This window comes from Symphodus melops (genome assembly GCF_947650265.1).
Source record: "Symphodus melops genome assembly, chromosome: 5".
Classification (NCBI taxonomy): Eukaryota; Metazoa; Chordata; class Actinopteri; order Labriformes; family Labridae; genus Symphodus; species Symphodus melops.
This window is the reverse complement of record NC_136695.1, coordinates 1454487-1477077: the sequence shown is the minus strand read 5'-3', so window position 1 is coordinate 1477077 and position 22591 is coordinate 1454487. Positions and strand designations below refer to the sequence as shown.

Below are 22591 nucleotides of genomic sequence, written 5' to 3'. Positions count from 1 at the left end.
CCTCCGCGTGACTCTGGACAACGACTCTCAGTAGGTCGATCCATAAAGGAGACAGCAGTGTCTCAGAGCGTGCCGACCCGGACCAGTCAGACGCTCGATGGTCTGGATTTGATGGTGAAGTGATCCAGACAGAACAAACAGTGTGAGGGTGAATCTGTCTGACCTGTGTGCTCACATCTCTGCATGTTATTGAAGCTGGGACTTTCCAGGGGAGGAGGACTGTTGGGGATTTCCTGCAGAGCGGCGTCTCTGAACATCAGTTTATATCTGATAACTGTCACTGGGCGTCACATGACGCTCTCTGGTTCACTTCCTTTGATTAAAACTTGAACCAAGTGTGAGGTGTTTTTACTTGTTTATTCTTCTGGAAGGAGAAAAGATTAAACTCAGGAGTTGGTTTGGTGTCTCTGATGCTTTGTTGAGATTCAGATCAAAGTGTTGTTTTACTAAAAGAGCAGTTTTCATTGCCAGTATTGATTTCACAAAAACTTCTGCTCGGTCCACTGATGTGATGAAATCTGGGCCTCTCCGGTTAGGAAACAATTATTTATTAACCAGTGTGACGAAGAAGTCAACAAACAGAGCGGGGAGTCTGAACCCTTAAAAGTCCCACTGAGCGTCTCCCTGTCAGACATCAAACCTTCCAAATCTTCGACATGCTGTCCTTCAAAATGTTCGTGTGCGCTCTCGCCCTGACTGTGCTGGCTGTCACCGCGGAGGCGTCCTCTGGAGGTGAGTCTCAGGTCCAGAAAACCTCAGACGAGAGGCGTCAAGGAGGATCCTGATCAGATCTCTTCTCTGAGCTGGGTTAATCTGGGTCACAGGTGTTCTGAATGTGACAGGTAGTATCTGCTTCTTCCACAGGTGGAATCCCAAACTATACCTTCGAGGTGTCAGGGTCGGCCCTGACTCGGCTCTACAACTCTCCGGTGTACAAAGCAGAGAGGATGAGGAGGCCGCTGGACGGGTTTTCTTTTGCGGTCGGAGATCTCAGCCACTCCGGTGTCAGGTAAGTCTGCACAGGTACATAGGAACAGCTGTAGGTGACACATCCGAGTCAGAGTCCCTCATTTCATTATCACACAATCATGCAGGGCGAGAGTGAGGCCGACGTGTTTATGAAAGAAGAGGTCAGAAAGCCGAACAGAAACATGTTTAAATTTAGATTTTATAAAATCCTCCTGAAGGTCAAAATCCTCCTGAAGGTCAAGTTCTCAAACTCCTCTCCTCCATGTTCCTCTGACATGTCTGTCTATAAACCCCCCAATGATGAGAAAAGTCCATCCTCTCCGTCTTCTGCCTGCTCAAACAGGCCGTTTGGAGAGTTTCCCTTCATGACATCACAAAGGGCAGTAGCCCCTCCCCCAGGTGGGTGACACTCCCACAGCTAGGTGTTTGTTCTGCCCTCTGAGTCTGCCTTCTCACCGTAAACAATAGGACATGGAGCCAGAAAGCAGCGAGTACACCTGAGCCCTTCCAGAGAGGGGGCGTGGTCAGACACAGCTCATTTACATATTTAAAGCTACAGACACAGAAACAGCCTGTTCTGAGCAGGGCTGAAATAGAGGGGTTTATAGACATGATCAAATACAGGATCAGAGTGTGTTACCTTCACTCTGTGTGTCTGTCAGGCTGACTCTCGCTGACGGCGCTCAGTGGCTCATTCATAAAGGAGGAAACTACGGCGTCTCCACTGACATAGTGGTGGTCAACGCTCGACACATGAGCTCGGCCTGGGAGGTAAAACTCTTTGCTTTATACATTTCACATCATTACAGCTCACTCTCAGGGCTCAAACTGTCCTTTTTTTCATCTTTACAGGTCGTTGAAACGAAAAACTTCAATGGCAGGAAGACGATATCTCAGCTCTTGGGCGCTTGCAACACCGAATACAAGCTGCTGTCTGATAACTGTCACAAGGCCTCTAGATGCGTAATGAGACAGTGAACACAAACTGTGCAGCTTTCTGCCAGCTCGCTCCTGCAGCTAATAAAAGAGAAGCTTCACAGACGGTGTTGTGTGCTTTTTGTTCCACCAGAGGGCGCCGCAGACCTGACTCTAAAGATGAATGAAAGCTGGTGAAGTTTGATCACTCTGACTTTATTTCTGGTTTTTAACTCTTTATTTGGTTTGAATCAAGCTAAATAAATAAATGATAAAATCAGAATGACGTCACGTTCACCTTCAAAAACAGACAAACAACAAACACCAGTCACAAACTAACCGTGACATCAACTACCTTCATATCACAGCTCAAAACACCTTTTTTAGATTATTAATCCGAGCTGCTGTGTAAGGGTCAAAGGTCAACTGTAAAGAGCCTGTATATTTCTTATCTCGTCTTCTGACTACTTAAAGCTCGTTCACGCCGACGCTCACACACTGATGCTGAGCGCCTCGGTCTCTCTCTCTCTGCTGGCTTCCTGCTCAGTCTACTGCGCTCTCTCTAGATAGCTTTTAATTATTAATTAAATTAATTTAAATCACCCGTCTGAGTAAAGGTTGCAGAGGAAACAAAAATACTCCAGGTTTCAGGTTTGATTTACGTGCAGTAGCAGCTTCCTGCTGAGACTTTCTGGACTTCAGTATTTCAGATAAACTGAGGTCTGATGGAAGAGAAGTCTTTGTTCTGCTGCAGATTCTGGTGAAACACCCACAGAGAGGAGGGGAGACACACACACACACACACACACACACACACACACACACACACACACACACACACACACACACACACACACACACACACACACACACACACACACACACACCGAGAGTCATGTGGTCTGTGGGATCAAACCCGCGACCTTCCTTTGCCTCTCTGTCCCGTGAGGTGGAGTCTTTGTTTGTGTCGAGGACATCACGTCTCCTCGCTGCAGCAGGTTGAGGTCATCAGGGTCACGCCGTCCAAACATCCCTCCGTGTGTGCACGCTGTTTTCCTCCCGTGTTCTTCTTCTCCTTCCTGTTTGTGTGTTTCTGCCGTGACGTCGAGCTTCATTCACGTCCCATCAGGAGCGTTTGTGCACAAGAACAGACGGCGTTTGTAGGTGTGTAATCGGTTGTGACGACACGCTGGCAGAGATTATGTCCCCAGCACGCCGGCTTGATTAAGAGCCGACCGTGCCGCACGTTACGTAAAAAAGTTTACACAATTTACACACGAGAGAGCTTCTCCACGTGAGCATGATCCTCACGGCTGATCACGTGTGAATTAACGAGCGAGAAGTGTGAGTTCACTCTTTGTTACATCAACAGTTTGTTCAGCCCGCCACGCTCTCTGGTCGCCGTGGTGACAGAACCCGCAGGGTGTCGAGTTCGGAGCTGATAAACGTGAGCAGCAGATACAACGACAAGCTCACAGGCAGGTGGACACGTGGGGTGAAGCACTAAATACACCAGCAGTGATTGGATACAGGTGACACTGGTGAGGAGCCAATCAGAGCGGAGGATAATAAACAGGTCTGACGCGTCCTCAGATTCGCCGCCCTGAAGTCAGACGTCCGACTCGGACACTCAGAGAACCTTCAGTTGACCGAGTTGAAATCCAACATGGCTGCTCGGTGAATCAACGGTAACATTAAAGTCGATTAAGCCTGATCCTGTTTGTGTTTCCACAGCCACCCGTGCCCTTATATGGTCGTGTAAGCAGGATGCCGATAGCCGCTACGCAATAGCATCACATGATAGCAGCTAACCGCTAACAGCTAACCGCTAACTAATAAATTCAACAAAGGAGAAAAACGCGACACAAACAAAACCAACGCTGGAGACATCCAGCAGTAATAATGTCGAGGCTTCGAGGTGAACCAATCACAGCGCGTCCTGTTCGTCCTCGCTGCCGAGCAGCTCAACTCAACAAAACGAAGAAGAAGAAGAAAACAAAGCGCCTTAATGCCAGCTGATATTTGCTGAACTAGCGTTCTGAAAGCTACGTTTAGTGCGTTCGTTTGGAGTCAGACGTGACCATGTTTGGACAAAAGGGGCGGAGCCAAAGATCATCAAAAAGGATTTACTGATAAACGTCTTCTTTCAGAAACCTTCAAATTATTATTATTTTTTTAAATTAAAGGAAAAATGTGCGACTTTGTGATCCAGTAGATTTCGCCCTTAAGCTCCAGAACAAAAACCAAAACAAACTGCACTTTGGCCACGCCTCCTTTTTTTTTCTTGTGCTGCAGGTTGTTGTAATTAGGACCTCAAAATACAGATGAAGATATTTTGTTGATTTCTACATTTAAAGTAAATCTACGAGGAGTGACGAGGTCAAACTCAAACTGTTTCAAACAGGCAAACGTGAGTCATGTGACTGAGATGGCCTCGTGGTTATGTTGTCCTCCATGTGGTCCTCAAAGTTAGTGACCCGGGTTCAAGTCTGACCAGTGGCTCAATTCCCCCCCCCCCCCCCCCTCTCCTGGTCTCATGCTCTATCCACTCTAAACAAAGGCAGAAATAAAACAAACCAAGAGAGACACAAATAAAACCGTCTTTAGGTTTTTAATCCCGTCTGAGTAAACGTTGCAGAGAAAACAGAAACAGGTGCAGTAGCAGCTTCCTGCTGAGACTTTCTGGACTTCAGTATTTCAGATAAACTGAGGTCTGATGGAAGAGGAAAGTCTTTGTTCTGCTGCAGATTCTGGTGAAACACCCACAGAGAGGAGGGGGGGGGACACACACCACATCTCCTAATGAGCGAACTCGCAGCAGCTCCTACGTCAGGCAGCGTCTCTGTGAATGGAGCGATGGTCATGTGGTCATGTGGTGTGACGAGGTTTCTGCACGGTTGGTCTGCAGCGACGCAGAATGACAGCGAGGAGGAGGAGTGAAGGCTTCTGGGGTCACGGGTTCATTCTGGTTCAGTCTCTGCAGATATTAAAGCTTCGTCCACTAGAGGCTGGCTGCAGTACCTGGAGTGTCCACTAGAGGCTGGCTGCAGTATCTGGAGTGTCCACTAGAGGCTGGCTGCAGCAGCACAGGAAGTCACATACACACCCATTCAAACAGCCTGTTTTTACAGCAGACATGAACATGTTTACAGCCTGCTTCAAAAAACCAAATAGGTGTGATTAGCTCATGTCTCCATCCACACACACTGTACGGGGGAATGTTTTGATGACTCAGCAGTTTAGATTGGATGAAGGCTACATGTGAGAAACTTTGAACACAGCATGCAAAACAAACTGACTCATTTCTTGATTTGGGTGAAAACAAAACAGAAATGTTTTTGGATGATTCAGAGTGTGATGACAGGAAGCGCTGGCAGCTGGTCAGGAAACACGTGAGCGCAGACACAACGGTCAGCTCACGTTTGATTGGACGACGCTGGCCGAGCGTCTTTCATTCTTCTGATCGTCCGTGAAATGTGAGCACGCTTCAGATGTTCTGCATGAGATGTGGCTGCACATTCATCTTCATCTTCTACAGAAACCTTTCAAGGACATTTGAAGGTTAAATACATGAATGCTTGTAAACTTTAAAACATAAATGTAAACTTTGAGCTCATTTACAGTGCCTTGCGAAAGTATTCGGCCCCCTTGAACTTTTCGACCTTTTGCCACATTTCAGGCATCAAACATAAAGATATAAAACTGTAATTTTTTGTGAAGAATCAACAACAAGTGGGACACAATCATGAAGTGGAACAAAATTTATTGGATACTTCAAACTGTATTAACAAATAAAGAACTGAAAATTGGGCGTGCAAAATTATTCAGCCCCTTTACTTTCAGTGCAGCAAACTCTCTCCAAAAGTTCAGTGAGGATCTCTGAATGATCCAATGTTGACCTAAAGGACTAATGATGATAAATAGAATCCACCTGTGTGTAATCAAGTCTCCGTATAAATGCACCTGCTCTGTGATAGTCTCAGAGGTCAGTTTGAAGCGCAGAGAGCATCATGAAGAACAAGGACCAGGCAGGTCTGAGATACTGTTGTGGAGAAGCTGAAAGCTGGATTTGGATACAAAAAGATTTCCCAAGCTTTAAACATCCCAAGGAGCAAGCGATAATATTGAAACGGAAGGAGCGTCACACCACTGCAAATCTACAAAGACCCGGCCGTCCCTCTAAACTTTCAGCTCATACAAGGAGAAAACTGATCAGAGATGCTGCCAAGAGGCCCATGATCACTCTGGATGAACTGCAGAAATGTACAGCTGCGGTGGGAGACTCTGTCCACAGGACAATAATCAGTCGTATACTGCACAACTCTGGCCTTTATGGAAGAGTGGCAAGAAGAAAGCCATTCCTTAAAGATATCCATAAAAAGTGTTGTTTAAAGTTTGCCACAAGCCACCTGGGACACAAACCAAACATGTGGAAGAAGGTGCTCTGGTCAGACGAAACCAAAAATGAACTTTTTGGCAACAATACAAAATGTTATGTTTGGCGTAAACGCAACACAGCTCATCACTATGAACACACCATCCCCACTGTCAAACATGGTGGTGGCAGCATCATGGTTTGGGCCTGCTTGTCTTCAGCAGGGTCAGGGAAACTGGTTAAAATTGATGGGAAGATGGATGGAGCCAAATACAGGACCATTCTGGAAGAAAACCTGATGGAGTCTGCAAAAGACCTGAGACGGGGACGGAGATTTGTCTTCCAACAAGACAATGATCCAAAACATAAAGCAAAATCTACAATGGAGTGGTTCACAAATAAACATATCCAGGTGTTAGAATGGCCAAGTCAAAGTCCAGACCTGAATCCTATCGAGAATCTGTGGAAACAACTGAAAACTGCTGTTCACAAACGCTGTCCATCCAACGTCACTGAGCTCGAGCTGTTTTGCGAGGAGGAATGGGCAAATATTCTCTCAATGTGCAAAACTGATAGAGACACCCCAAGCAACTTACAGCAGTAATCGCAGCTAAAGGTGGCGCTACAACGTATTAACTTAAGGGGGCTAAATAATTTTGCACGCCCAATTTTTCAGTTTTTTATTTGTTAAAAATGTTTGAAATATCCAATAAGTTTCGTTCCACTTCATGATTGTGTCCCACTTGTTGTTGATTCTTCACAAAAACAGAAAAAAAATTACAGTTTTAAATCTTTATGTTTGATGCCTGAAATGTCGCAAAAGGTCGAAAAGTTCAAGGGGGCCGAATACTTTTGCAAGGCACTGTAACTCAACACTTGATGCTGGTTATTTTTATTCATGGTGTTTCTGGTGTTGAAATCAGAATCCGGTTCCTTTAGTTGTGAAGCTGATAAAAGAACAATGAACAGTCCCACATCCTGATCGCACGCCGTCACGTCTCTATAAATACAGATGCTGAAGCGAAGGGTCAAAACGGCGTCTCTTTCAAATCCTGTTTTATTGGTCGCTCTTCCTCTCGCTGTAAACTCCCCCCTCTTCTTCCTCTTCCCCTTTTTCCTCGCCTCGTTGGTTCAGGACCCGAGGAGGGGGGGGGGAGGGGGGGGGGGGGGTCGACCTGCTCGGGTGTTTTCCCCTTCAAACGTCTCTTTCGAGTCTGGTGCAGAAAAACAGAAAACACCTGCTCACTTTCACTTTCAGTGCGTCTCCTTCATCCCACAGTGCGCAGCGTTTGGTAGCTCCTCCTCTTCTTCTGCGCCCTCAGCAGCGGCGTCTGCGTGTCCACGTCTCGAGACGAAACCCTCCGGCGGGCTCTGCAGAGCCGAGCTCGGGTCCAGCCGTACACCAGACTGTTAAAGAAACCCTGAGAGGCCGAGGTCATGGCCTGAGAGACACAACGAGATCGTTTGACATCCTGCAGTCTGAGTCAAAGAGAGGACATGTGTCTTCGTCTTCTAATATATCTGCTTGTAAAGTATGTAGGACAATCAAAGCCCCGTCTAAAGTGACCACAGAGCTCTTTAATCAAACAGAGAGATGAAGACTGTGAGAAGGACACAATGAACAACAGAGACGACAACAAGGTGCAACAACCACAGAGACAAACTCCACCCAAAGACAAAACAGGAAACTACAATGATACAAAATGAAACCTCGAGACAACTTTCAAAAACGAATCAGAACGGTGAGAAATGCAAAACAACCAGAGAGGAGCCAACCTGCTTCACACACATGAAGAACATCAAGACTTAAAGAGAGCAACGAAAAGTTCAGCAACAAGACAGACGAACAGATCCAAACACGAGAACGACAGAAAACAGATCCAAACACGAGAACGACAGAAAACAGATCCAAACACGAGAACGACAGAAAACAGATCCAAACACAAGAACAACAGAAAACAGATCCAAACACAAGAACGACAGAAAACAGATCCAAACACGAGAACGACAGAAAACAGATCCAAACACGAGAACGACAGAAAACAGATCCAAACACGAGAACGACAGAAAACAGATCCAAACACGAGAACGACAGAAAACAGATCCAAACACGAGAACGACAGAAAACAGATCCAAACACGAGAACGACAGAAAACAGATCCAAACACGAGAACGACAGAAAACAGATCCAAAGGAACAAAAGAACCCTGAGACGCAGAACAACGACGACAACAACGACGACAACGACATGCAACAGCACTGAGGAGACGCAGCGCCCACACAAAGGCAACAAGAGCTCTTGTGTTGTTGCTCACAACCGGAGAGCGAGCAACAACACGAGAGACGAGCAACAACACAGGAGACGAGCAACAACACAGGAGAGCGTGCAACAACACGAGAGCGAGCAACAACACAGGAGAGCGTGCAACAACACGAGAGACGAGCAACAACACGAGAGACGAGCAACAACACGAGAGACGAGCAACAACACGAGAGAAGAGCAACAACACGAGAGACGAGCAACAACACGAGAGACGAGCAACAACACGAGAGAAGAGCAACAACACGAGAGACGAGCAACAACACGAGAGACGAGCAACAACACGAGACGAGCAACAACACAGGAGACGAGCAACAACACGAGACGAGCAACAACACGAGACGAGCAACAACACAGGAGACGAGCAACAACACAGGAGACGAGCAACAACACGAGAGCGAGCAACAACACGAGAGCGAGCAACAACACAGGAGAGCGTGCAACAACACGAGAGACGAGCAACAACACGAGAGACGAGCAACAACACGAGAGACGAGCAACAACACGAGAGAAGAGCAACAACACGAGAGACGAGCAACAACACGAGAGACGAGCAACAACACGAGAGAAGAGCAACAACACGAGAGACGAGCAACAACACGAGAGACGAGCAACAACACGAGACGAGCAACAACACAGGAGACGAGCAACAACACGAGACGAGCAACAACACGAGACGAGCAACAACACAGGAGACGAGCAACAACACAGGAGACGAGCAACAACACGAGAGCGAGCAACAACACGAGAGCGAGCAACAACACGAGACGAGCAACAACACGAGACGAGCAACAACACAGGAGACGAGCAACAACACAGGAGACGAGCAACAACACGAGACGAGCAACAACACAGGAGACGAGCAACAACACGAGACGAGCAACAACACGAGAGACGAGCAACAACACGAGACGAGCAACAACACGAGACGAGCAACAACACAGGAGACGAGCAACAACACGAGAGCGTGCAACAACACGAGAGCGAGCAACAACACGAGAGACGAGCAACAACACGAGAGCGAGCAACAACACGAGAGACGAGCAACAACACGAGAGACGAGCAACAACACGAGAGACGAGCAACAACACGAGAGCGAGCAACAACACGAGAGACGAGCAACAACACGAGAGACGAGCAACAACACGAGAGACGAGCAACAACACGAGAGCGAGCAACAACACGAGAGACGAGCAACAACACGAGACGAGCAACACCACGCGGTGTTTCTCCAGGTGTATAAAGAACAGTCGGACTCACCTGGGAGATGTAGAAGACGACGCCCACCTCGCCCTGACCCGCTGACGGCCTCGCCAGCTGTAGAACTGCCAGAGTGACCGCTGAGAAAACACGACCCAGAAGGTTACCGCCAACGTGACGTCACGCCACAAACATCTGATCCGCTCACACCCGTCTGTAACCACGGCAACATGATGGGGAAAAAAAGCTACCTGGACCCCAACAGAAGACGAAGATCAGCGGGTACAGGATCACACGCCCGTCCATCACACGGAATGACGCCCGCTGCTGGTTGCCTAGGTAACCGCTTGATGTCACAACCCGCCTGTAAACATGGCGGGCTTTCACCAAGAGCACCTGACGCAGGAGAGGAGAGAGAGCAAACGGAAACAGCTTAACCCGGAGGACGCTGCAGACGTGCGTCCGAGTCGTGTGTTTTCTCAACGCGTCCACTCACGATGATGCCGAGGAGCGTGAGCAGGAAAGTGGCGAGGAAGATGGAGATGCGGTAAGTGTGCAGCAGCCGGCAGACTCTGATTGGCTGATACTCCTCTGGGGTGTAATACAGCGCTCCAGTGTGCAGCAGCAGACACCTAACAAACCAAAAGTAACCATGGAGATCAGCCAACATGGCGTCAGTGACCTCTGACCTTCAGGAGCCTCTTAAAAACACAAAGAGAATCATGTACTCACCTGTAGGGCTGGCTGAAGTTGGTCTGACATTGGCTGATGTTCTCCAGGATAGAGACGGGCATCATCAGCATCACGGGGATGACTCTTTAAAGGCAGGAGGAGCAGACGAGGTCGCACACATTAAAATCACCTCGACCTTCAAATCCTCTGTCAGAGCGCCGTCATCAAGAGTTTAACAGGAAACAAACATCTCACTCACCCTGAGAGCAGCGCGGTGATTTTGTTGGCGGTGCTCACTCTGTTGGAAAACTGCACAAAACATAAAAAAAGAGTTAAAGGTCATAAATTTATATATTTATATAAATATAAAATAAACTCTTCTCCTCCATGTTCCTCTAACATGTCTATAAACCCTCCAATGATGAGACAAGTCCATCCTCTCTGTCTTCTGCCTGCTCCACTGTTCAGAAAATGTGTGCTTTCCCTTCATGACATCACAAAGGGCAGTAGCCCCTCCCCTTCATGACATCACAAAGGGCAGTAGCCCCTCCCCCAGGTGGGTGACACTCCCACAGCTAGGTGTTTGTTCTGCCCTCTGAGTCTGCCTTCTCACCGTAAACAATAGGACATGGAGTCAGAAAGCAGCGAGTACACCCGAGCCCTTCCAGAGAGGGGGCGTGGCCAGACACAGCTCATTTACATATTTAAAGCTACAGACACAGCTCACACTCATAGACTCCCTGGTAAGTCCAGGCTGAAAACCGGAGGTGGTCCAGTCTTTTCTGCAGAGAGCCAATCCACATGAGTCAAACCTGAGACCCCCCCCCCTCTTTAAGCGGACTCGGGCATGGGGCCTGAGTACAGTACCAAAACCAGAACAGTACATTTGTGTTCACACATTTGGGGTCAGACATACTTGGAACCGGGTCCAGGTCCCGAGTCTAAAACCACCCTGGTTACTTGAGGGCAGCAGAGTTCATTGTTGCCATGGAAACAGCTCTCCACTCTTTTTTTGTAAGCGGGGATGAAACGAGAGCTCCCCACCCTGAGCGTGACATCATCGTGACATCATCAGGAGGAGGATGGCGGGCCGTGTGACTGATGGAGGCGTGCGGTGATTTACCTGCTGGGAGTATCCAGTGAGGCAGCTGGAGAGCTTCTCTCGGAGCGCCGTGAACAGGTTCCACATGAAGTTCAGCGTGTAGAAGAAGGAGGCCATGTAGAGGACCTGCACACACAACACACAGCCTTTAGCATGACTGGGACCTGGGAGCAGGACCGGGACCTGGGAGCAGGACCGGGACCTGGGAGCAGGACCGGGACCTGGGAGCAGGACCGGGACCTGGGAGCAGGACCGGGACCTGGGAGCAGGACCGGGACCTGGGAGCAGGACCAGGACCTGCAGCTGGTTCACGCTCGCAGGTCTTTGGCGTGAACATTCCTCGGTGCAGAGAGAAACAAACAAACAGCAGCGTGAGCGAGGCCCGATGGATCCCAACAAAGGATGTAGGTCAGGAATGTTGTTGTTCTTCTTCTGGTTTTCCATCTTCACGTCCAGTCTGTGGTCGGTCCTGCTGCTGCTGCTCTGACCCAGATCAGGATCCGTTCTGGACCGGGTCATCTGGGAACACCTAATGACTTTGTGTTTCTTAAAATGTTTATTTTTGCAGTTGACCTTCAGGGAGCAACAACATGACAGGTTGAGCACCATAGTTCCTCTGTGCGCCCACAGAGAGAGGAGGAGAGGACATCTACAAACATCCCTGATTAGATTTGTCTGAGAGAGGTGGAGTTTGTTTGCTCGTGTCGTGTTTGGGACACACTGCTGAATAAACGACATGTGTGTTTAAGTGTGTGTATTTGAAAAAGTGTTATTGATAAACTCAGTACAAACGTGGTGACGTTCTGATGATGATCATGTGATCTGTCCCTTTCACAGAAGCTCTAATTTTCACTTTTGTCATTTGTTGAATATATAATATTTGTATACAACCATCCGTTTGATAAACTCGATATGTTCAAGTGATGAATAAATCCAGCTGTGCTTAGTTCGACCTCAGGAACAACTGTTAGAGGCCCACGTTCCTCTGCTAACAAATATAAATGTTCTTATAATCCTTCTTGATTTCATTTTTCTTTCTTACATATTAAAAAACAAAGAAACGAGATGAACCTGCACGGCTCAGTGAAATATTAAATCTTTATTCTTTTATTCTACCTAATTTTGTCTTTTATTTTTACTAAGTTTTAGCAAAGTGAATGTTTTCTATGCTAATAAAGCTAACCTCTGAGCCACCAGCTTCCTCACACTTCAGTCCGTGTTTCACTTCACGTCACTCGGACTTTTATTTCACTGCTGTGGAATAAAAGAAACACTTTCTATTTCAGCCGCGTGTCTCAGGAGGAAGTCGTGATTTTCCAGCTGGAAGTGAAGCGCGAGCGTCAGGACGGTCCCGAGCAGCTTCCTGCTTCATTTTCAAACAAACATTTATTTATTTATTTATTTAGAGGGGAAGTAAAAATGTAAAAACACACGGGTGGAAAAGTCCCGGTGAGAGAAGATGGATGACCTGCAGGCTGACCTCGTGAGTGTTCACATCCATCATCTACTGTGTACGCTCAGCATGCACTGTGTGTGTGTGTGTGTGTGTGTGTGTGTGTGTGTGTGTGTGTGTGTGTATTACCTGCTCCACAGTGTGCAGGTGGAAACAGTGTCTGTTCAGGCGGCTGCAGCGTTGAGAGAAGAGAGCGGCTCCGATCAGCCAGCAGAGAGCGAGCAGCAGGTCAGCGACACTGAGCAGGAAGAGGGGCTGCAGCTACACACACACACACACACACACACACACACACACACACACACACACACACACACACACACACACACACACACACACACACACACACACACACACACACACACACACACACACACAAAAATGAGTTTTTAGAAATTAAAATGTGGCTTTTGTTCCGAGCTCAAGTTTAAAAGCTGGTTGGTCATTTTGTTTGAAATTGTCTTTAAGTCCTGACTGAAGTTAATAACTTCTGCTGTAAACACCATGCACACATTTTATTAACTAATCTGAAATCAGCTCCTGGACCAATGGCGCTAGTGCATGGAACTGAGGGGGCGTGGCCTTGGAGGGAGCATGGGGGGCGTGGCCTTAGAGGCAGCATGGGGCGTGGCCTTAGAGGGAGCATGGGGCGTGGCCTTAGAGGGAGCATGGGGGGCGTGGCCTTAGAGGGAGCATGGGGCGTGGCCTTAGAGGGAGCATGGGGGCGTGGGCTTAGAGGGAGTATGGGGCGTGGCCTTAGAGGGAGCATGGGAGGCGTGGCCTTAGAGGGAGCATGGGGCGTGGCCTTAGAGGGAGCATGGGGGGGCGTGGCCTTAGAGGGAGCATGGGACGTGGCCTTAGAGGGAGCATGGGGGGGCGTGGCCTTAGAGGGAGCATGGGGGGACGTGGCCTTAGAGGGAGCATGGGGCGTGGCCTTAGAGGGAGCATGGGGCGTGGCCTTAGAGGGAACATGGGGCGTGGCCTTAGAGGGAACACGGGGGGGCGTGGCCTAGAGGGAGCACGGAGAAAACTGCTAACCCTGCCTTTCAGTCGACTTTATTGAACAGCAGGTTTGAAAAGGTCGTCAGCTGAGCGAAGAGCTGAACAGACGAGGTCGAACACAGCGGATCAGAAACGAACGAGCTCACGGAGAAACAGCTCTGAACACAGTGACGCCATTGTTATTAAAGTGTGGTCACATGTTTACGATCAGACTGACCTCAGGGTTACGTCGGAGTCTCTGCAACAGGACAGACACGATGATGGAGCCTGACCCTGCCGCGCTGAACACACACACACACACACACACACACACACATATATAAATCTGTGTTAAACATAGTCGCTGTCATGGAAACGTTAACAACAGTGAAAGTGGAAATGTTTTTATTTTAGACTGCAGTACCCGTTTTAAACACCAGGGGTCAGACTGCTCCTTTAATCTTAATCTCTATTGTTGTTACAGAAAGCTGAATGTGATCTTAAGTTTCCTCGTGTGTGTGTGTGTGTGTGTGTGTGTGTGTGTGTGTGTGTGTGTGTGTGTGTGTGTGCACACATGCTGGGTCACTTCACTCACCTGAGCAGAGCCATGAGCAGCTGGATCCACCTGACGGCCTCGTACACCTGCAGACACACAGCAGAGCTCTGACGTCACACAGTCAGGCTCTCATTGACCGGAGAGCTGGACAGGCAGGTGACAAACACCTGAGGTGAGCTCGTGCTAGTGTAGCTTATCCACATCCTCATCCTCATTCTGAATACATTTACAACTGAAATGGGACCGACATGCTGAATGATTTCCTGTCCACAAAGTCACTTCATAAAACAAGTCCGACGCTCAGGGACTATTTTCAGCAGCGGATGAATACACATTTGATACGATAGAAGCACCTTACAGACCGCGGGATCTTCACGGACCTTTAGAGGAACTACGTGCACAGAGCCTGCAGGCTGCAGGACTTTCTAAAGGTCCAGTAAGGTTTGAGGGTGGGGGGGGGGGGGGGGGGGGGGGGAACCTGCGGTGCTGAACGTCGCTGATTGGTCAGATCTCCCAGCACGTGAAGCTCATCTCTGCTCGAGGTGCAGATGTTGGAGAGTGAAAGTTCAAAAAATAGAGAAGAAGGTAAAAGAGTCTGAGAGGAGAGACTGAAACCTGCAGCAGGTGAACCCCCCTCTGAACCCCCCCCCCACCTGACCTGTCTGTTCACACAACAGGAGACCGGAAGAGTTCTGAATCAATGAAAAATCAATCAAACTGAGAAAACCAATCAAATCATCGACTCTGATCTCCTGTTGTTTTGTATGATTTCAAATCTGGATTCATTTAGAACTCAACGCTGGAATAAATAACCTATAAAAACAGATGTTTACATATTTATATTATTATATCTGAACAGATTCAGTAACAGCTCATCATCCACATGTATTATTCATCATACTTTCCACTGTTTGTAATTATGTGTGTGTGTGTTATGTTTTAATGTTCAGACTAAACCAATCAAATCATGACGTGTCTGTCACTTCATCACAACAACAACAAATAAAAACAACAACTAAAAACAACAAACACCTGGAAGCCAACGTTTTCTCAAAGTTTATAAAAAGGATGAAATGTAATATCTTTGTAAAATACCACGTAGTCCATAATAACACGTGACACAGTAACCATGACAACGGACACACCTAAGGACCAGACAGCTCCGAGTCCAGGTCCAGAGCAGCAGCAGGATTTCCTATAAAGAGCCGGTGTGACAGTAAACGCTGCAGCTGCCACGCGCACCTCTCACGTGCACCTCTCACTTTGACTCAAGCGTCTGATCCAGATCCTGTCACAGCTCGGACTGATCCAGAACCCCCCCCACTCACCTGAGTCCAGTCCTGAGGGGACGTGGTGTTGCTCTCCGTGCCGTTGGTGAACACAGACATCTTCAGAGCCGAGGAGGATCAGGACTTCAGTCTGAACCTGAGACCGTCTGTGAGGACGATTTATCTGCAGACCTCACACAGGGGGCGGGGCCAACAAGACTAAGCCCCGCCCCCTGTGTGAGGTCTGCAGATAAACCAGGAGGAACTTCTCTAGCACCATCTTCAGGACTATAAAACCACTAAAGCCTCTAACTCCAGACTATGAACCGGGTCTCCCCCCCCCCCTCACAGAACTCCTACAGTCCTACCCCCCCAGCAGGACTCGGGACCCTGCTGAAGCACAGACCAGAGCACTCACACAAGTCTGAAGATCTGGACCGCTCAGGCCTGGTACAGACTGTGCGAGTGCTCCCTTAGGTCCTCTGATCCAGGTCTTCTGGTGGTTCCAGACTCCAGACTCCAGACCAAGAGAGACTCCCACACCTTGGACCTCCTTTGGGTCCAAGACCTGCAGCCGTGTAGATCAGTCTGGACTCTTCATGATTCGTCTTCTTTGCTTCAAACTGCGTCAGTGCGATGGCGCCCTCTGCTGGCGTTCAGGAGAACGTAACACAGCAAAAGACTCGATGAGCACGTCGCCCTCGAGCCAGGCAGCAGACCGCCGCCTTCATACGAACAGGAAGTGATGTCAGCACACTCACTGACCTTTGAGTCAAACCTTTATTCTTATCTTGTGTTTAAGCACCAATAACTTCACAGATTTGTTACTTTTCACGTACATGACTAAAATCTACTCCTGTGACATCACAGGTTACCTAGCAACGAGTGTGGCACGCCTGATTGGCTGCAGGGAAGCTCAAGGTGTCAGAGTCTGAGCTGCTCCGTCACGTGATGCGTTCAGGGACTCGTGTTTCTGCACGCCGTACGGCCAAACTCTGGACTCCGCAGACACAGTTGGACGCCACGTGAAATGAAACATAATCATGAACAAGGGTCCGAGCATCCAGGAAGCAGGCGCCGGGGCCTCGTGGTTCATCGCTGCGTCCTCCTCCCCCGACTTCCTGTCTGATCTCTGACTCCTTCCTGTCTCCACAATAAAGGCACAAAAATATATATATATACTGTAAATCTATATATATAAGAAATAAAAAAGAAAGATGTTCTAAATCACACGCTGGAGGGGAACGCCCGACTCGCTCGCTCGCACGCCGCCCGCACACAGTGACGTCATGACAACAACCACGACATGCAGCTTAACGGACGATGATGTCATAACTCTGTGTGTGAGTCCTGCTGGCGGTTGTTTACATGTTTACAGTTTTGTCCGCCGCTCGTCCTTCATGCTGCGTTCGCCAAAAGGAGGCGTGTCTCTGTGGGAGGGCGGAGGCTTCAGTAGGGAGGAGGCGTGGCCTGTTTTGGTTTCATGCTGGAGCTCGGGGGGGGTGGGGGGGGGGGGGGCATGATTATGATGATGTCGTTACTGTTCATGATAAGAAAGATAAAGTGTCTTCAGAGCAGCCAGGAACATGAATAAATAAATACAAGGAAGTGGGTGGAACAGATTCTGGTTGGTTTGTTCTTCCAGGCGAGCGTCCATCATCAGAGCGTCAAACGCCACCGACCGAAGGCTTTGAGCTGCAAAGCATGATGGGACAGACTGCTTGCACAGCAGCCATCAGCAGCGGTGCATTGTGGGATACAATGAGTGAGCTCTATATGAGGCGTGAACATGTGGACACCTTCAGGATCACGTGTCCGTGTCCTCACACGCCTAGTTGCAGATGTTGGGGAAGTACAGCTGGGTGTTGGCGTGCGTGTCCACGTGGTACGTGAGCTCCAGGGCGTCGCTGAAGCTCCGGGTGCACATGGGGCACTGGAAGCGGAGGCCGGCGTGCGTCAGCTGGTGGCTCCTGAGCGAGCTGAGGCGCCTGAAGGTTTTGGGGCAGACGGGGCAGCTGAAGGGCCGGGCGTCGGTGTGCAGCCGCTGGTGTCGGCGCAGGGCGCTGGAGAAGGTGAAGCTCTTGTTGCACTCGCTGCAGGTGTACGGCCGCTCGCCCGTGTGCGTCCTCTGGTGCTCCGTCATGTGCACCTGCTGCGTGAAGCTCTTCCTGCAGGTGGGGCACTGATAGGGACGCTCGCCCGAGTGGATCCTCAGGTGCTTCTGCAGCGCCGACGCCTTGTAGCAGTTTCGCCCGCACACGGGACAGCAGTGGTTCTTCCTCCCGTCGCCGCTGTCGTCTGGCGCCCGCGTCACCGAGCGGCCATCTTGTTCTGTGAATGTCATGAAGCAGATTAAAGGTGAGACAGAGTGTTTTTGTTCTCGACAGGCTCAGGTGGCTATTTGCACGGACAATTTCTAAATCGTCTGTGCACGCCGCCGCCGCCGCGCCCGTGAGCGCTGCAGCACGCTCCCACCCCCGCCCGGTGAAGGTCGACCACCTGCTCCTTGTCAGCTAATAAGAGACGTACCGATGAGCACCGGCCTCGGATCCTCCTGCTCTCCATCAGAGTTGATCAACCCGCCCACGCCGCCCTCCTCGTTTGCTCCTTCCTCCACCTTCAGCGGTAAGATGCCCCTGTCACCATGGTTACCAGGGAGAGGGGCGGGTTTAGTGAGGGGGGGCTTGGTCCTGGTAGAAAGGTCCTCTGGGACCTGCAGACCAAGCGGAGGAGGAAAACAGGGTCAGCGTTCAGGGTCCACCTCGGAGCTTTCATCAGGATTTATCTGAGCTGAATGTTTTACCTGCTGGTTCACACCTGACTCCTCCTCCTGCTGCTGCACCTCCTGCTGCTGCACCTCCTCCTCCTCCTCCGTCTTTACGTTCAGCCAGAACTCCTGAGATAGTAAACGTCACCTGTTTAGTTTACACACTGAAAAGAAGCTGATCGTCACCACGAGGACTCAAAAACAAACCATGAAACCATGGCAACAGAGACCTCCGTCCAGTCTACTGCCCCCTACAGGTGCAGTGAACCTCCGTGTGGTCTCACCTGGTCTGCGGGCTCCTGGATCAGTCCGTCCCTGACGTGGGTCCTCATGTGTTTCCGGAGGTGGCAGGGCTTCAGGAAGCTGCGCGCGCAGATGCTGCAGGGGTGGCGTTTCCTGTGGATCTTCTCGTGCGCCCTCAGGTCGACCACGCTGCCGAAGGTCTCCGTGCACTTGGAGCAGCGGTGCAGCGTCTGCTCCGAGGGCACCGCGTGGTTCTTAAAGTGCTCTTTGAGTCTGGACGGCCTGGAGAAGGTCTTCCCACACATGCAGCAGCTGTAGGGTTTCTTTGGTCCGTCAGGAAGGATTTCTGCACAACACAGGGTCAAAGTTCAGCGGGCTCACACTCGCTCACAGAATCAGACGTACGCTCTGCGATCTCACCGCTGTGGGAGGGCGCCACTTCCTCTTCCTCCTCTCCGTCACTCAGGATCTCCACTTTGATGTCGTGCAGCCCGTTCACGCTGCAGCCGAGCTCCGAGCCTGCCGCCGTGCTGCCTTCACTGACCCGCCCGTCCGCTTTCTGTTCCAAACATGAGCAGTGAGAGGAGGTTCTGACCTTTAACGATCTGCAGCAGCGTTTTTATAACTCTTACGCCTCACCTCCTCGTCTTCCTCCGACTGTGCCGATCCGTTCTCAGTCGTCATGGCGACGCCGTCTCCCCTCTTGTTGTGGATCTCCCGGTGCCTCCTCAGCGCTCTCTGCGCGGAGAACTGCTTCTCGCAGACCTCGCACTGGAAGGGTTTCTCCCCGCTGTGAGTCCTGGCGTGCTCCCTCAGCCGAGACTCTCTGCTGAAGCTGCGGCCGCACGCGTCGCACACAAACTGCAGCGCCATCTGGTGGAGCTCTTCGTGCTGCTGCAGCTTCTCGGGCGTGGGGAAGTCGCTGTGGCACTTGAGGCAGCGGTGAAGCGTTCCCTCCTGACGTTGGAGACAAAGAAGGAAAAGGCATAAAGTGAAGGTTAAAGGTCGGGTTTGAAAAGGAGCGCCTCTCGGACTCACGTTGTTTTGAGATCCTCGAGCTTTGGCCAGCTCCTGCTCGGCGGCGTGCCTCTGCAGGTGTTTCCTCAGCAGCCCCGGGCGGTTGAAGCTCTTGCTGCACAGCGAGCAGGGGTGGAGCTTCTCCCCCGTGTGGTTCCTCACGTGGTCTCTGAGGGACGACGGCGTGGAGAACGCCTTCCCGCAGAGCGAGCACAGGAGGTTTCTCTGCGTGTGGCTCTTCTGGTGTTCGCTGAAGCCGGCGTTGGAGGCGAAGCGTTTGGGGCACAGCGGGCAGGCGAAGGGTTTCTCTCCCGTGTGCGTCCGCTCGTGTTGCACCAGATGCCGCCGCTGGACGAAGCCCCGGCCGCAGAAGGTGCAGACGTGGGGTTTCTCCGCGGCGTGTCTGGGCAGGTGTCGCCGCAGGCAGCTCATCTGGGCGTAGCTGACGCCGCAGTGCGGACACGAGTACGGCTTCTCCCCCGTGTGGACCCGCAGGTGCGACGTCAGGTTGATCTTCTTTGCGAAGCGTTTCCCGCACACGGAGCAGCTGTGGCGTTTCTCTCCGGCGTGCGAGGCCAAGTGGTCGGCCAGCCGAGACGGACGGGAGAAGACTCGGCCGCACACGGTGCAGGGGTGCGTGGGGCGGCATTTCTTTAACGGCAGCCTCGCTGACGTCTGGATGGTCGGGACGGTTTCCTCTCCTGAAACGACGCAGAAGAAAATCTTTAGAGAATCTGAATCTCACATCAACACGAAGAGTTTAAATCTGATCCCGACCTTCAGAGGGAAACTGCTGAGAGTCGTCTGCTTCTTCTGTCACTCCGGTCATCTCGTCATGCTGTGCACGTCACCACACGTCAGCTGGCTCCTCCTCCTCCTCCGAGCGTCTGAGACAGAGACAGAGAGACTGAGCGTCCAGAACTCAACGCAGCGCTGATACAAACACACAGATTCTCATCATAGAGACGTATGGAGGACTCTGCTGCTGCGTCACGTGTCAACAAACAGACTGTGTGCAGCTTTATTTGATTTGCATGGTGAAGCTGTCAGAGTGCATGATATCCAGTTTGGGACACTTCCCAGTCTGCTATTTCATGAATCAGGCCACGCCCCCCCCCCCGAACATTAAAGGGGACATATTATGAAAAATCCATTTCTTCAGTGTTTTTGAACATTTGGGTAACCTGGGTGTCTACTGACCCACAGAATGTGAAATAAATCCATCCAGTCCTTTGTTTGAGGTCTGTGTGTGAGTCTGCGTTTTAAATCTGCTCCCCTTGTGATGTCACAGTGGGATTCTAGTTTCAAATAAACCCCTCCCCTGGTATCTTCCCCCCCCCCCATGAACTCCGCCTCCAGACTTGAGATAAACTTTTGTGCGGGGTTTATCGCTTGCAACGGAGTGATGTCTACGGGGGAAACTCAGGGGGCGGGGCTTATTGAATTTAAAGAGACACACACACCAAAACAGAGCGTTCAGAGAGAGCTGGTTTCTACAGGGTCACAAACCTCCTCTGCTGCTTGATTCATGTTATATTTGGACCAAAGCACAGACACACAGATGTTTCATTTAGAGCACAGAGGGGACTGTTTGAAAAGAGGGATAATATGTCCCCTTTAAAGGGGGCGTGGCCTAAAAACCGTGCAGTGTGTAGCCAGTATTAATGACTATCTTTGTCTTTAAATCATCCTCTTTTTCTCTGTATATATTCTCACAAAGAGAGGTCAAAGATAACATTTCAAACCTCTTAATTTCTATTCTTTTTCCCACGGCGTCTCGTGACCCCCCTCTCAGCGTCTCGCGACCCCCCAGGGTGACCCGACCCTGTACTGGTGTAACAGCGTTATAAAGGCTCACAGACGATGAGAGGGGACAGTTTTATAGAATCATCTCTTCTCTCAGGAGTCGATGATCAGACTTCACCGAGCGTTTCCGTCCGAACCGGATCCGTTAACGGAAACAGCCGAGCGCGAGCCGTCCGTGAAGAGTCAAGATCCAAATGAAAACATCTCAAAACCAAAGAAACCCGACAGAGAACCGTGGACTGACTCTGTCTGTTATCACAGCGTTAGCTTAGATGCTGCCTCGGGGGGTAAATTCTTCTTCTATTAAATATGGTGAACAAATACGTCGTTTCCGGGTTCAATCAGTCACGTGACGCACGTGACGCCTCAGCCGGCACGTCAGCAGAAGTACTGTCGATGTCAGGAGTCGATAAAGTAACTAAAACACACTTACTCCGAGGAAACACAAGAAGATAACAGCGAAGATGAAGCGCACGTCTTCTTCTGCGCTCAGCAGCTGATGAACAGCTCAGTGCTGCCGCCGCCGGCCGGAACATGAACTGCAGCAATAATCTCATAAGCATAAACACTTTATTAATACCCAGGGGGCAATATTACCAGAATTATAGCAGTAGAAATAGAAGAAATAGAGACATTACCAAAGATTGATTAAAAAAGGAATCAAATCAAGAGATAAATTACAAGTACGAGAAAGAGTGAAGAAATACAGCTAAAACAAAGAAAAGAAAAGCAACATATTTACAGAAGGGGTTGAAGTTTCTTCTGTCCAGTGTTTAAAATGAGTACTGCAGTCTAAACTCTAATCATCACAGAGAGCTGGCTCCGCCCCTCCTCTCACACAGCTCTGCATGTGGTGGGCACTGTAGCTTCAGTGTTTAGCCAGCTCTGCATGTGGTGGACACTGTAGCTTCAGTGTTTAGCCAGCTCTGCATGTGGTGGACTCTGTA

At 50.0% G+C, this 22591-nt stretch overlaps 3 protein-coding genes across 4 annotated transcripts; 1 reads left to right on the top strand and 2 right to left on the bottom strand.

Annotated features, from left to right (window-relative positions):
- The first annotated feature begins 569 nt into the window (after positions 1 to 569).
- LOC306824084 (uncharacterized protein) lies at positions 570 to 2161 on the top strand. The gene is made up of 4 exons (XM_079344047.1): positions 570 to 732; positions 865 to 1009; positions 1632 to 1740; positions 1822 to 2161. Exons 1-4 carry the CDS (start codon positions 657 to 659, stop codon positions 1945 to 1947), a joined length of 456 nt encoding a protein of 151 aa, XP_079200173.1. The 5' UTR covers positions 570 to 656; the 3' UTR covers positions 1948 to 2161.
- Positions 2162 to 7298: 5137 nt separating this feature from the next.
- Positions 7299 to 16009, bottom strand: tmem116 (transmembrane protein 116). Its single transcript, XM_079343422.1, has 11 exons — positions 15872 to 16009; positions 14583 to 14629; positions 14226 to 14289; positions 13136 to 13267; positions 11575 to 11679; positions 10711 to 10760; positions 10512 to 10595; positions 10276 to 10411; positions 10031 to 10175; positions 9840 to 9919; positions 7299 to 7701 (listed from the first exon to the last, which is right to left on the bottom strand). Exons 1-11 carry the CDS (start codon positions 15929 to 15931, stop codon positions 7528 to 7530), a joined length of 1077 nt encoding a protein of 358 aa, XP_079199548.1. The 5' UTR covers positions 15932 to 16009; the 3' UTR covers positions 7299 to 7527.
- A 263-nt stretch (positions 16010 to 16272) lies between these two features.
- Positions 16273 to 22192, bottom strand: LOC306823835 (uncharacterized protein). 2 transcript variants are annotated; one of them, XM_079343695.1, is made up of 9 exons: positions 22078 to 22192; positions 20616 to 20725; positions 19860 to 20539; positions 19461 to 19778; positions 19242 to 19380; positions 18863 to 19167; positions 18615 to 18707; positions 18341 to 18524; positions 16273 to 18142 (listed from the first exon to the last, which is right to left on the bottom strand). In XM_079343695.1, exons 2-9 carry the CDS (start codon positions 20665 to 20667, stop codon positions 17643 to 17645), a joined length of 2271 nt encoding a protein of 756 aa, XP_079199821.1. In that variant the 5' UTR covers positions 20668 to 20725; positions 22078 to 22192; the 3' UTR covers positions 16273 to 17642. The 2 variants fall into 2 exon arrangements, with proteins under 2 accessions (XP_079199821.1, XP_079199822.1); XM_079343696.1 differs by lacking the exon at positions 22078 to 22192 and adding an exon at positions 21584 to 22069.
- Positions 22193 to 22591: the final 399 nt, after the last annotated feature.